General features: G+C 51.7%; 1 protein-coding gene across 1 annotated transcript in view; it reads right to left on the minus strand.

Moving 5' to 3' along the window:
- Ds (dachsous cadherin-related 1) overlaps positions 1-15,105 on the minus strand; it is a 366,686-nt gene extending 351,581 nt beyond the window's left edge. The window contains exon 1 of the mRNA XM_076798955.1: positions 13,378-15,105. Within this exon, the coding sequence (XP_076655070.1) occupies positions 13,378-15,063 (1,686 nt within the window). The 5' untranslated portion in view covers positions 15,064-15,105. The remainder of the gene's footprint in view (positions 1-13,377) is intronic.
- Positions 15,106-15,336: the final 231 nt, after the last annotated feature.

A 15,336-nucleotide genomic window follows, 5' to 3' on the forward strand; every position in this document is an offset into this window, starting at 1 on the left:
AGAGAGAGAGAGAGAGAGAGACGACGGGGCGACGAGACGGACGCTGGACGTGTGAACGGGGCGCCTTCGATCGCGCCGCCTGAAAACGTTCCGCGCGGCTCGTGTGTACTTTCCCGGTGCAACGGTCGGACCAAGTGCATTGGAAAGTGCAGCTCGCACGCAGTTATTTCCCCTCTGTCCCCTTATCTCGATTGGTTGCCTGGCTTATAGCTGGCACCGATCTGCCTACCGAGCGCTCGCCCGCTTTCTCTCCTCGACGCCTCGAGTCCGTACACCTAGAACCGTTGTTGTACTCGCACGCACTTGCCGCTGCGTGCGACCTCTCTTTCGTTGCATTTCGTTAGCCCGAGGTGGAAAGCCCGAGATCGCGGAGGAGGTTCGATCCCGCGATAAATCCGGGTACACCTGTTGATTTTCGCGAACCGAGAACGAGCTCGTTCGACGGTTTTCGATCCGACAGCTGCAGGAAACGATGCGAGAGATCGGCACACACCGAATTCCGAAGCGTCCATCGCCACACCAGGCGGGATACGTCGGGTGAAATTTCAGGAAGAACTGCACGAGGAATTTCGATAACGCGAGGCCGTTTGCATGCAGCGCGAACCACCGAGCCACGGAATCGCCGATACCGCTCTCGGAATCGACAATCGAACGATGCGTGCGCAGTTATGCGAACGCCGAGACGCGACGCGACTCCTGGCCACTTCCGACGGGGGAAAACCGACTCTCACGAGCGCCATTAAAAATCTACGCGAAATTGCACTATTTTTCAAGATGCAGGAGGACCTATACAACTGCATTTTGTAATGCAGAAAAATTGGAAACCACTAGTATTTCAAGCCTCCTCATTGTTAGTGCACTTTCGGCAATTTTTTTTAAACAAACTAAATCCCGTAGCTTCGCAAAACTTTCCAGGACTCGATTGCACACATTTGAACTGTGTGCACGAATTTTTTCCCATCGCTGCGATCAAAATTGTACCAAATATTCGCAGAAGAAGCGATTAAGGTACAATTCCTGATTCGTCACTTCCGATGCGTACTTTGGTAATTTTTTCCGGGAGAACAAAATAATCTATCTGCATGAAACTTTTCAGTCTCCATTATACATGTTTAGGCTACGTTCACAAATTTTTCTACGGCCTTGTTGTCAAGAGTGTCGTAATTGTTTATGGAAGAATCGCGCAAAAAGAAGTTGCCGAGTCCGGCCAGGAAAGTGCAGTTTAGCAATTTTTTAAAATACAAACTATGTACCCCGGCTTAATGAAACTTCGCAGACATAATAGCACATATTTGAGCTGTGTATACGAATTTCGTCTTGTTGCGGTCATCAAAACCGCATTAAATATTCACAAAGGAAGCGAGCGAATAGAAATTCCCTGATTCACGTAATTATCCAACGACGGCTACTTGAAAGCGCGTTTCGCCGATTTTTCCCGAACGAACTCTGTACACGCGGTCGCCGCGAAACTTCGCAGACATAATCGGGCATGTTTAAGCAACATTCACGAATTTTTCCGGGGCGACGCGGCGCCGTCATCAAAACCGCATTAAATATTCGCGGAAGAGTCTCGCGTGGAAAAATTGCTGCTCGCACGATTATCGAACACACGGCGTCCATCTTTCCCGTCTGCGTCCCCTCCTCGCCGCAATTATCGCGACTCGCCGGAGACCGCGTTGAATTATGATGTCGATTAAGCGGTGTCTGGCACACGTTGACTTTCCACCGGGCTCGACGATTTTCGCCGATCTCGAGCCATTATCGTTCCCCCTCGACGATCGACTCGTCGCTTGCGCCGAGGTAGCCGGAGACGAGAGAGGCGCCTCGATAATCTCTCTCGGCGATACCCGCGAAACCGTTTAAACGCGGGATGCATCGGCCGAATGCATCGGCGCGCAGTCTGCCGGCCAGTTTGCTTTCTCCGACGTCGCGGCGCGGCGCGGCGGTGCGACGCGACTCGCCGATGTAAATTACTCGTCGATAAATATAGCGACACACTCTGCCGAGGCTGCACGCGTCTTGCAACCTTAAGCGAGATCTTTGTCGCATTTTGTTGCATACTCTGTGTCCCGAAACGAACCACCTCCGTCCAATTAAAATCAACGTTCTTACTACTTGCAGCTCCTCCCTTCACCTTCCACGCGCGCTGCTGCGGCATATTTTCTACGTCGTTTACCGGATTGTCCACTATTTTTCTTTTCGAACTGGTTAACCCCCGTGTCGATAACCGGGCACGCTCTTTTCATTTATTTTTCAAACTACAGTAATCCCTGATGGCGTCAATAATTTAGACGGCTTAGTACGATTTTACATTTGTGGTGCAACCACAGCTGTTCTAACTCAAGAACCATGGGGTTCGATCCATTCGTATTAAAATTGTGTTCCAAGTAGCAGTAGAGTCGCCGGATCAGGACTTGTTCCCCACTCTAATTCCCCCTTCCACCGCGACCTGGTCACGTGACGCGTTGCGGCGGAGAGGGGGTAACCTTTTCCCCTGAATTCGTGCTCCCTCCCCTCATCTGGCGATACTGAGTAACAGGCTTCTGCGAGACCAATTTAAATTCATAGAACATGGTATGATAATGGCTTCTGGAGTTGACGAACGAGTGATAGAACGTCGAAAGGGCCAATGAGGAGATCGGACAATTCCCTAAAGGCTGGTCAGCGGTACCGATGAACGAAACCGACTACGTATCGCGCCAGCGTATACGCGCACGCACGCACACCGTTGGGGCGCGGGTCAGTCATCGTATCCATCGGTATGCGACCTCCTCCTCCTCCTCCTCCACGATCCTGCTCGTTCTTGTTAAGCTACGAAACACCGTACGAGAGCCGGAGAGCCCGTGCAGAGAGATCTCCCGCTTGACGGAAACGCGAGGACAAACGGCAGACCGATCGTCGCGTAGTTCACCACCCACTGGCAGAGGAAAAGGACGTTGAGTAATCCAGGGACACACGAGAAACTTGATAACCGAGAGGCGAGCCTCGATCGCTCCTTTCGCGGCCCTACCAGGCAAACCGACGATCCTACTCTACCGATCTTGTTTCCCGTTATTGCGTAATTGTACTTCCGGATCCGCCGTCAATCCGAATCAATCGTCAAGCCAGTTCGGGAAGCTTTCGTCTACCCTGTGCCTCCGAATTTTGCGACGCAATTACAATCTGCACGCTCGCCAAAATTTCTTTGAATTAGATTTAACAGTAGAACGACCGTGCAATAAATGCGACTGACGTGTATTGCTTTGTAACGGTGACAAGACTGTGCCCGTTCAGACTTCATACAACTTTTATTGTAATATGTGCTTCAATGAATAGGTTCATTAAAAAATTTTTACAATTTCAGTAATTTGTAAAAGAAAGGATTAGGAAGCAGTCGTTTTGACTGATCCGGTGGTTCTAGTGTTAATGAAATTGCTCAGCTTCCCAGCTTGAGCCCTTGGAGAAGCACACAATTTCTTTGAATTGTTCAGCTTCCCAGCTCGAGCCCTCCTACGGTGATGACAATTTTGCTAATGGTTGTCTTTTGTCGGTTGGTATTTTGGAAAAATTCTTTCTGGTCCTCCACTCTGGTCACAATTCTAGTTTGAGCCCTTAGAGAGACATTGAACGTCTGCGAAGACGCCTTAACATTCGTATATGGCAATTTTGTGTGAACAAACTAAACATCCTATGATCACTAAACTTTGCAAGCGTAATTATATCATCGAAACTGCATTAACTATTCGCAGAAGAAGCGAGCGAGAAAATATTCTCGATTCACTTGATTACCGAGCGACGGTCACTTGAAAGTGCACTTTGGCAATTTTTCTTAAACAAACTGGCTACTCTATCCTTATGAAACTTTGCAAACTTAATTATACATATTTAAGCTACGTTCGTGAATTTTTCTACGGCCCCGTCGTCGAAAGTGCATAAACTATTTGTGGAAGAAGCGAGCAAGGAAGAATTCCCGACTCGGTAATTAATTATCGAACGACGGCTACGTGAAAGTGCATTTTAGCAATGTTTCCTGCACAAACTGGATATTCGCAATATCGAGTGTACCCGCTCGTGGCCCGCTTGACCCGACTTGTCGAATGTAAAAATGTTCGCCAACATAAAAATTCCGTTGAATTACAGTGCGGTCGTTTTCAGCGGTGTCTGGGTCGAGCTTGAACAGTTAATAAGCATGTCTTAAAATCGGGGAATTAGCACGTCGACGTCACCGAGACGGTCCCGAATCCCGTCCGTTTCTCATCGAAACGGGAACGGGAACGGCCGGTTAATGACGGCGACTTTCGAAGGTAATTGCGCCAGGAATACGCGCATGCTCGCTCCAGGACGCCTGGCCGCGTTCCCATTCGGTGAGAGGCGAACGATTTTCTCGTCGGCCCTGTCTCTATTATTCCAGAAACGGAGATAAACAACCGCGCGCGCGCGCGGTTTCGCAATTTCGCTTGGGCACCGAACCGACGGCGATGCAACGCTGCGATTCGCGTCGAGGAAAACCGAACGTGCAGACCGACCGCGGGGGAAAGAGAAAACCTGGTGGCCGGTCAGACAGAGACAGAGATAGAAATAGAGAGAGAGAGAAGTAGAGCTAGAAGGAAAGAGAGTGTCACGGTGCTGCGAGCGGAAAGAACGCCGCTGTTCGAGCGTGTCGGCTCCGGAGGAGTTTCCAGAGCAGCGGAAAGGCCGAAATACGAGGAGCGGACGGCGTTCTTAACGTGTAACGACGCAGGACCGAGAACGAGAGCGATCGGGATCAAGACTAAGAGAGTGAGAGAGAGAGAGCGAGAGAGAGGAGGACGAAGAGAGTGTAGAGTTCTGCGGTCCGCGATCGCAATGTAGCGCGAGTAGAGGCGCGCGGTGGCTGCAGCGACCGGTGCACGCGAATGCATATAGGTACCTACATATATCTCTGCCTCGTCGTTGCACTCGGGAATGCGGTCTATAGCGCGTAGGATCGAGAGCGGACGAGCGAGCAGGAGGCCGGAGAAACAAGAAGAAAGACGGGGGCCAGGCATAGGCGCGGTGAAGAGAGAACGCGAGAGAGAGAGAGGAGAGAACGGACAACCTCTCGGAGAGCGAGAGCGGAAACCGAAGAGAGGAGAGACGAAGAGGGTCCCGGTCTCTCGAGAGGGAATCGAGAGGGAATCGAGAGGGAACACGCCGGGGACGGAGCGACAGGGAAAGAAGGAGAGCGTGCACGGCAGTCGTAAACGGCAACAATTGCTGCGGGCGTTGCCACTCGAAAGCTCGAGTGCCTAATGCCAGATGTCAGACGGTGGTTAGAGTCATTACGGTCATCACTTTGTACCGCGATACACGACGCGAGAGCACCGCGGCCGGGCCGATCGCTCTGACTCTGATCCAACAGACTTTCTGGCGGCACCAAAATCGGGCGAGCGAGTCGACGGGGTCAAGATCGAGGACCTGTCCCCCCCCCCCCGTAACGGCGCGACAGTCGCGACCGCGGCGAGACACTCGGAAAAAGCTCTCCCTACATCCTCTTCATCTCTGAGAACGTCCTGCAGCACTTTACTTCACTGAATCTGTGAAACTGAGCTTTTCCCCCCGTAACGTCGCGCGATTTGAGAAGCACAGCAAGACCCCCAGGAGTAGAAGCTTGGTCCTAATCTATAAGAAAATATTTTAGTACTTCGCTTCACTGAATAATTAGCTATAATGCTCTTCCCCCCTTAACGTCGCGCGATTTTAGATGTGCAGTAAAACCCCCGGGAGCAGAAGCTTGATCTGTATTTGTAAGAAAATATTTAAGTACTTCGCTTCACTGAATAATTAGCTATAAAGCTCTTCCCCCCTTAACGTCGCGCGATTTGAGAAGCACAGCAAGACCTCCAGGAGTAGAAGCTTGGTCCTAATCTGTAAGAAAATGTTTTGGTACTTCGGTTCACTGAATAATTAGCTATAAAGCTCTTCCCCCCTTAACGTCGCGCGAGTTTAGAAGCCTGGCGAAGTCCGCAGGAGCTGTGGAAGCTCTTTCAACGTTGCTCTAATTTGTGAGAGCATCCGCGAGTACTCTATTTAGCGGAATCGTTGGACACGGAGCTGTTCCCTCCATAAGGTCGCGCGATTTTATAAATGCATCGAGACCCTCAGGAATGGAAGCTGTAAACGGTGTAGAAGCTCGCGGTATTAATTTGTACGAACATCCGTGAGTACTCTACTTCATGGAATCATTAGCTATAAAACAGAGCAGTTCCCCCTGTAACGTCACGCGATTGGAAGGCCGTTGGAGACCTTGGAGAACTGCAGATACCCTTTCGACATCGCGTTAATTCTTGAAAACATCTGTAAGTACTTTAGTTCGCGGAATCATTAGCTATAAAGCAGAGCGGAGTTCTTTCTCTGTAACGTCACGCGATTTCAAGGATGCTGCGAGACCTTGAGGAGCTGTTGAAGATCCTCCGACATTGCACTAATTCGTGAGAACATCTTCGGCTCCTTTGTCTCGCGAAGTAACTATAGTTCATTTGAATGACTAGTCGAGGGGTTGGGCAGTTAACAATCTTGATCCTGGAGGATCGACAGAGTCTCAAGAGACCTTGACTGATCTACTGAACCCTTTGCAGCCCTTCGACCTTTTCCACAATTTGGTTTTGACTACTGAAAATTGAACAGATAGTAATAGAGGTCCCATTTGACCGGTCCCTTTAGATTCCTTTGATTTTTCCTAATCCCACGAAGCTCTTCAACATCGACGAGGTCCAGACTGCTCCGACGACTGACGACGATTAAACGGCTAATGATCCCGAGGCGAGAGAAGCTGAATAGAGTCTCAGAGAAGTGCTAGATGATCAGCTGAATCCCTCCGACTTTTCCTAATCGCTCGAAGTTCAAGACCTGGGAGGTCCCCCTCTGAAAAGCGACGCTGAAGAGCCGTTCCGAGGCCGAAGTGGAGCAAAGTGACGAGAATCAGCCTTTCCGCGCTTCCTCTCCTCTCGGTCGCTCTGCCCGCGTTCGCTCTTTGTCAGCGGTAAAAGACGAACGCGCGCAGCCTGGACAAAAGGCTCCGCGGGGCTTAATGATCCTCGGTTGCCAGTTAGGACGGATAATGGGAGGCTTGCGCGAAGGATGAATCGGAACCCGTGTCCTGCCACGCAGAACAGAGGAGACGGATACCCGTCTCTGATGGATACGAATAGTTTAACGCGTGAAAGCGCGCGCGAGCGCGTTCGCCGCCGACCTCGTCGAGAGGGGAAGAAGAAGCAGAAGAGGAGGTGCCGGGGAGAGGTCGGCTCGTCGGTTCTCGCTGGTCGCATTTTTTCTGCCGTTCCGGTTTGCGTCGTTAGCGCGAAATTAACGCGACCGAGGAGATCCCGCGAGAGAGCATCCTCTCCGCGCGAGAAACGAATCGCGACGATGGGAAACCTTGCGCGCGGAAATCCAACGCGTCGTCGTTTCGAAAACCCGTTTCAAACGCTCGGAGAATCTCCTTCCCCCACTCTCTCTCTCTCTCTCTCTCTATTCGAGAAGAGGACCACGAAGTCCTCTCTCTCTCTCTCTCTCTCTCTCTCTCTCTCTCTCTCTCTTTCTTTCTTCTCGACTGATCACGAAAAACGAGCGAAACAGCGAAGGAAAGAGACGAGGAGGAGGAGAACGCAGACTCGAAGGGGTGGAGCCGGTCCACGGAGGGATGGAACCTGAAGAGCGGGCCGGTTCGGGCCGGGAGAACGGCTGGCAGGGCCCGAAAAATCTGTAATTATTATAATTATAGGCGAGGGCCAACAATTATAAATCATCATTGAACTAGGCAACGAACCACCAACAATATAACAGGCAGAATGTTGCCGGACTGAAACACAGTCGCTGGTTGCGGTCATTGTTATCCATACTGGATCCACCTTCTGGATACAATACTTTAGTTAGGCTCTTTGTGACAGGACGACTACCGACGGTACGTCGATATTAACTCTCCTCGGAGATTTACAGCCGCGGCGCGTTAACATCGAACGAAAAGGTTGACGGGGGCTTCGTGGAACGCGCCGACTCGCCTAACCGATTGAAAAATGTACTCGTTTATCCAGCGCCGATTTCCATGAGACGTTCCCGGGGCGCTCGGCATTCGGTGTTCAACGTGCACCGGCGCGAGCATTCACCGCTTCTCCCTTGAATGCGGATGACAATCCAACGGGAGAAAAAAGGAGGCACGCGTTTCGCTCGGCCAGATGGACGGTCGAACGGCTCGTGGGAGGGAGGCAGGGATTTTTCTCCTCTTTTTCTACCGCGCGCCCTTTTACTCCCATCTTCCACATCCCTCTCTCTCTCTCTCTCTCTCTCTCTCTCTCTCTCTCTCTCTATACGCCTCTCCCGACGATTCTCCTCTTCGGACCGTGCCTATCGAATCCACGGTCCACGGACGTTATGAATGACAGACGCTTCGTCACAGCAGCCACTACCTCGTGCGTTGTCCTACAACGCGATCTCTGTTTCGTACACTTTTATTTCACTTCCGCCGACTGGCTATCATCGGCGAGACAAGTCTCCGCTGAATCCACCTAACCCAGAACTGTTGATTGAGCTATCAATGAACGTGGTATGCGAAGCAGAAATGCTCCTCTGGAAAGGCGGTCCGAAAATAAATCGGTGGAAGACGTTGCTGATGGCGAGCCATCGAAACTGCTATTAGAAAATTGATTAGGACGTCCTCACTAGTGAATACTAAGCGACTTTACCCACTTAGAAGCCTGCTAATAGGACTCTCAATGAATGTACTCTGTCGAGGAGAATTGAAAATGTTCCCGTAAAAAGAAGTCCGATGATAAATTTATTCAGCTGTGAGAATTAACCATTTGCACTCGAAGCTATTTTAACTCCTCTTTTTACACCCCTTTTGCTATATTTCTTTTTTTAATTTGTTTGTACGAAAATGGTGCGATTTTACTCGTACACTACTGAAATGTTTAGTAATTCATAAAATAGAAACGAATTTAATTATGTGAAAAATCTTTTGAATAATGATGCAGTCAGTTTTAGTGGTGACTTACAGTCGCGCCATTCGAGTGCCAAGGGTCGAAAGGGCTGAAAGAACGTCAGGACTTTTTTAGATCGCCAGAGAAAATAAATATTTAATTTCGGGTTCTTTTACCATTCTTGACACTAAACCTACTACCGCCGGTCAAAATTACTGGAATTATGAAGAAGTTTCCGTGGGAGGTGATTAAACAAGTATATTTAGTACAGTAATACGACCCGCACGAAATCCAAATAAATTCAATCTCGTCATTTTCACAAGACATGTGTCAGTTACTTTTCAGGTGGGTTTAGTGTCAAAGCTGTGATAGAAGATGCATGAATACTGCTTCGTTTTGCCCAGGTTTCTAACAGTTTCCCGAAGTCCCCCATGTCGAGGATTTGTCGCAGCCTGTCAATCAACGTAACCTAGTCGCTCCGTTTCCGCAACGCGGCAAGTGCACGAGCGCAGTGGAAACGGTAGGCCACGGTCAGACGCGTCGGCTCCAAGTGAAACGAAGCAAACGAAAGGAAGCGAAAGGACGGGATACATTTTTAGGAGATCTTTTCATCGCGGGAGTAATCGTGATTGCGAACCGGTGGTACATGACAGCGTGCACGCAGGAAGGAATATCGATGCCCGATGCAACACGGTCTCGTTGCGTCAGAGCGCGTTTCGCTTTCATATCCTTCGCGACGGCGCGGTGCGGCTCGACTCGGCTCGGCTCGGCTCGGCTCGGCGGTGTTCACGTTCAACGTGAAATTTCGCCGGCAAAGAAGTGGGTTACCGCTCGTTACTTCAACAGCCCACAAGAGAGCCCGTAACGACTTCGTTATCGTACGCAAACGAGCGTATAAGTATAGTATTACCTTGGACGATTACGCGGAGAGCGTAAGACGATCGTCCTTAAAAGGCGACAGCAGGTAACGCCCGCGTAATCCCCGACGCAGAACGCTTCGACATCTCAAATTTCAGAAACGCATTCGCGCCTCGGGTATGTCCAGTTTTTCGAATTAGCCTGCCGAACGGCCGAAGACGAACGAGGCCTAATATTCCTCCCTCTCTTCTTTAGGCGTACTATCTTTTCTCCCTCTGTTAGTTCGCGCGACTATCCTCGGAACCGTAAAGGTATACCGATCGCTTGCTCTCTCTCTCTCTCTCTCGCTCGCGCGCGCGCGCACGCGGCTCGTAAAGCAGCGTCGGTGTCGAGGGCAACTTGTTCTCGGTCTAACAACGCTTCAGGGAAGAGCGTCTCGCCGTGGCTACAAAGAAACTGTAGCCAACAGGTTTCCCCGCGCGAGCGTAACGCTTGTCCCCGGCCTGGCGTCCACGTGTTCCACGGGAGAACCGGGATGCGCACTATCTGGCTCCCCGAGTGGCCCCGGAGCTCCGCACCGGAGCTCCAAACGAGAGAAAGTACCCTGTTACGTCGCGCGATGCGGCCCGCCCGCGGCATTTTCCCTCTCCGCTCCTCCATTTCGCGAAACTGCGACCAGCCTTGCAAGCTCGAGACGGCGGAAAAAATGTGGGGGAAAGTCCCCCACAGAGGGGGGACTTAGGCCAGTCCACTTGAGGAAGTCAATTTTCGCAATTTTCATAGCGAATCGGTAGCGAATCGGTTCCTCGGATCACGGCATTTTCCCTCTGCGCTTTTCCACTTTGCAAGCGGAGGGGGAAAGTCCCCCGGAGAGGGGACTTAGGTTGTTAGCTCTGTACCCAATCTCCTCGAGGAAGTGAATTTTTACATTTTTCAGAGCACAGCGAGTCGGTATCGCGAGGCAGCTGGTCGCCTCGATTTTCCTACGCTCGGCTCCTACTCGCAGTTCCTGGGATCGCGACATTTTCCCTCTGCGCTCTTCCACTTTGCAAGCGGAGGGGGAAAGTCCCCCACAGAGGCTACTTAGGCTGTTAGCTCTGCACCCAATCTCCTCGAGGAAGTGAATTTTTACATTTTTCAGAGCACAGCGAATCGGTATCGCGAGGCAGCTGGTCGCCTCGGTTTTTCCCATTGAGGTTCCTACGCATCGGCTCCTACTCGCGATTCCTACTCGCAGTTCCTCGGATCACGGCTCGTCCCCGTTCAGGATGCAGAGGGCGAGAGAGCATGCGTCGCTCGCATGCAAATGAACGAGCCGCGGATTTATTCCGCCTCCGGGTCTGGCGACCACCGACTACTTCACCGGCAGGTTAAAGAACGGGCTGATCGATAACGCTACGCGAATATTCGCGATAAACAACGCTAATTGCAACACGCCGGGACCCAGAACCTTTCGCGGAACGTAGGCCCGGCCAGGCGGGCAGGTTGCCGCACCGGTGCCAATTACCTGTTTCCCAGCGTAACGTGGATATTCGCCCCGCAGCGAAATCTCGACTGACTCTCTTCTCGGCGCGGCGCAGCGCAGCGCGCGCTGTGTGCCCTTTCGGTCCCGATGTTAAGCTGCGCGTCTCAAGGAACCTTTAAACGCGCGACCACGCAAGGAAACGATGCACCGCGGCGCAACGATGCACGCGGGGAGAACCCCGGGAATTATGCAACGTCGCGCCGACCCGCACACCACCACCACCACCGTCGAGAGAGGAGAGAACCGACTCTCGAACGCTGTCACGCCGAGTCGCGCGATCTACGCGCGCTATTAATCCGCGACGAATCTTTTGCCGGGCTGTCGACCGTCCAACGCGATGACAGATCAATTAGGGGGCCTACCGGAGATCGATGAACGTCAATCTTCCAACGTGTTTGCGCGGAAACGACAACCTGCGAGGTTACGCAACCGGGAAACGTTGCCGACTGTTTGCCGCTCGTTTCGGCGCCGTCGACACTGTCGTTGCACTGGACCGTGATCATGCATTCAGAGGGACGCGCTGGGTGGCTGCATTTGTCGCTTTTAATTGGCTACCGATTTAGAGAAATGCTCGGCTTTAGATTCTAACTTTGTCATTTTCTTCATCGGAGGTCCTGAAGGAAACGCTTTTGATCCACCTTTGACATTTTTAATTGGAGGCTCTGGAGCTCTGAAATTGCTCTCGGAGAGATGCTATAGAAGCTTAGCTTTGTCGTTTTTAATTGGAGGTTCTGAAACTGTGCTACTGCTCTCACAGAAATCCTTTACAGCTTCATCTTTGTTATTTTCTTCTTCAGAGGTCCTGAAGGAAACTATTTTGATCCACCTTTGACATTTTTAATTGGAGGCTCTGGAGCTCTGAAAGAGCTCTCGGGGAGATGCTATAGAAGCTTAGCTTTGTCGTTTTTAATTGGAGCTTCTGAAACTGTGCTACTGCTCTCACAGAAATCCTGTACAGCTTCATCTTTGTTATTTTCTTCTTCAGAAGTCCTGAAGGAAACTATTTTGATCCACCTTTGACATTTTTAATTGGAGGCTCTGGAGCTCTGAAATTGCTCTCGGAGAGATGCTATAGAAGCTTAGCTTTGTCGTTTTTAATTGGAGCTTCTGAAACTGTGCTACTGCTCTCACAGAAATCCTGTACAGCTTCATCTTTGTTATTTTCTTCTTCAGAGGTCCTGAAGGAAACTATTTTGATCCACCTTTGACATTTTTAATTGGAGGCTCTGGAGCTCTGAAAGAGCTCTCGGGGAGATGCTATAGAAGCTTAGCTTTGTCGTTTTTAATTGGAGCTTCTGAAACTGTGCTACTGCTCTCACAGAAATCCTGTACAGCTTCATCTTTGTTATTTTCTTCTTCAGAGGTCCTGAAGGAAACTATTTTGATCCACCTTTGACATTTTTAATTGGAGGCTCTGGAGCTCTGAAATTGCTCTCAGGGAGACGCTATAGAAGCCTAGCTTTGTCGTTTTTAATTGGAGGTTCTGAAACTGTGCTACTGCTCTCACAAACATGCTTTAGTCTAACTTTGTGTGATGAAGAATGACAAAGGTCCTGAAAGAAAGGCTTTTGATCCATCTTTGACATTTTTAATTAGAGGCTCTAGAGGGGGCGCTATAGAAGTCTAGCTCTGTAATTTTTAGATAACGGTTCAGTAAATCTTTAGATCAGCTGAGCGGGTACTGCGGATCTCTGTGCAGAATAAAAATGTCCTTGATCGATCCCGGGAAACTGAAGTCAGTGATTCCTCAATAACGTGAAGTATATGATTAATTTTACCTTTTCTCGACTTTCAAATGGTACACACTTCCGGTCACTACTGCGCCGGTTAACCGCGCAATGACCAAGTGAAAATAATTTTGAACAAATCCACAACGATCCTGAACATCGTCGACAGAAGAGAATTGGACAAGCATCGACACCAGCACGATATACTTTCACCGCGGCACGAAAGCCCTAATCCCATCAATCCCACAACTCGAAGATTCGACGACCGGTGATGCCTGTCGCGAGCCTAACCGAAAGATCGACCCCCGTAAATCGGTTCTAATTAGAAGAATAAATTTGCGTAGGTTCGAACCTTGAGAAAGCAGCCGACCGGCATGTCCTCGGACACGTTCACGTTGTAGAGCGGCTTCTCGAAGATTGGTTCGTTGTCGTTGAGGTCGTGAACTGTCACTCGCACCGTAGCACTGCTGCTGAGAGCGGGCCGACCGGAGTCGGTCGCTACCACCACTAAAATCGGCGCTGGATCGGCCTCGCAGTCCACGTGTGTGATCGTCGTGATCAATCCGGAGTTCTCGTCGATGGTGAACCACGTGGAGTTGATCAGTGAATACTTAACAGCCGAATTGGCACCCTCGTCGAGGTCCGTGGCGGTGACATTGAGCACGGGCGTGCCAGGCTCGGAGGCTTCCAACAGGTGTGCCTCGTACCTTTCCTGCTCGAATTTCGGAGCGTTGTCGTTGACGTCCGTGACGAGCAGCCTGAACGTTCTGACGGCTCTGAGAGGCGGCGTGCCGGCGTCGGTTGCCTCGACGGATAGATCGTAGATCGGCTTCTCCTCGCGATCCAGAGGTCTCTCGACGACGACCAGGTCGATGCTGTTGTCCCTGGTAGCCAACCCGAAGTGTCCCTCGCCGCCGGTCAGCGTGACGGTGGCGTTCGAGTACTCGGTCCTGGAGTCCGGATCGCTGACCGATATCCTGGCGACGAATTCCCCGGGTTGCGCGCTCTCGCTGATCTTCGGGGTCGCGTCGTCCGAGAGGAAGATCACCGTGATCGCCGGCTGGTTGTCGTTGACGTCGGTGACGTTCACCGAGAGGAACGCGCTCGCCTCGAGCGGTTGCGCGCCGCAGTCCCTCGCGACGATCACCAGCTCGTGCCGTTCCTTCGACTCGAAGTCGAGCGCCTTGTTCACGTAGACCATACCGGTCTCCGGATCGATACGGAACATCTCCTCGCGGTCCGATTGCCGCCGGTTGATGGAGTACTCGATGCGACCGTTGTCGCCGGCGTCGCTGTCCGTCGCGTTCACCGCGAGCACCGGAGTGCCGACGGTCGCGTTCTCCGGGATGCTGGTGACGTACCCGGTCTGGTTGAAGATCGGCGGATTGTCGTTCACGTCCTGTACCGTCACGTTCACGTGCAGCCTGGAGCGCAGAGGCGGCGCACCGCCGTCCAAGGCTTCTATCACCAAATGATACTGCGATCGAGCCTCTCTGTCCAACGATCCGGAATTTTGTAGATCCAGATAGAGAACACCGTCGCGACCGCGATGCTGGGACAATCGGAAAGCGTCCCCGTGGTTGCCGGACACGATCTCGTACCGTTGCGTCGAGTACTGGCCGAGATCGGGGTCCTTGGCTGGCGGCAGGGCCCTTTTAGCGTCGCGCGGTGAGTTCTCCGGGAACTCGACGTCCACCCGATCGACCGGGAACGTCGGTTCGTTGTCGTTCTCGTCGAGCACCTTCACGACCACCTGAATGTTCTGCGGCAGGGCCACCAGGCTGTAGGACGGCCTGGTCTCCCGGTCCAATGGCACTTTCGTCCGGATCTCGCCCGACGCGTAATCCACGTTCAAGTCCGAGTCGACCGCCGACCCAGAGACCGAGACGATCAAGTAGGGCGGGCTGTCGGCGTCGATGAAACCCACCACGGTGCCTGGCCTCGCGTTCTCCGAGACCTCCAAGTACCTGACGAGCTCGGACCACGTGCCCGGGGCGAGAGTCGCTCCCAGGACGAGGAACAGTAGCAGGTGCCGCATCCTGGAGCCTCCTCCGTCGCCGCCGTCGCCGCCACCACTACCTCCTCCTCCTCCTCGCCCCCCTGCTCCGCCGTCTTGCGCTCTATTATCTCCTCGATCTTTCCATCGTTGAACGATCGATCGTGAACCAACACGGGATACGCCGGCGATGCCTCTTCAGATTCATACGCCCGCGAATAACACCACCGTGCTTACCCCCGTTTCTAACGTCGCTATCGAAAACACGAATATCCGATCCACCAACACATTGATCACCAACAACAACAACAACAA

The sequence above is a fragment of the Halictus rubicundus genome, chromosome 13, assembly GCF_050948215.1.
Source record: "Halictus rubicundus isolate RS-2024b chromosome 13, iyHalRubi1_principal, whole genome shotgun sequence".
Taxonomy (NCBI): domain Eukaryota; kingdom Metazoa; phylum Arthropoda; class Insecta; order Hymenoptera; family Halictidae; genus Halictus; species Halictus rubicundus.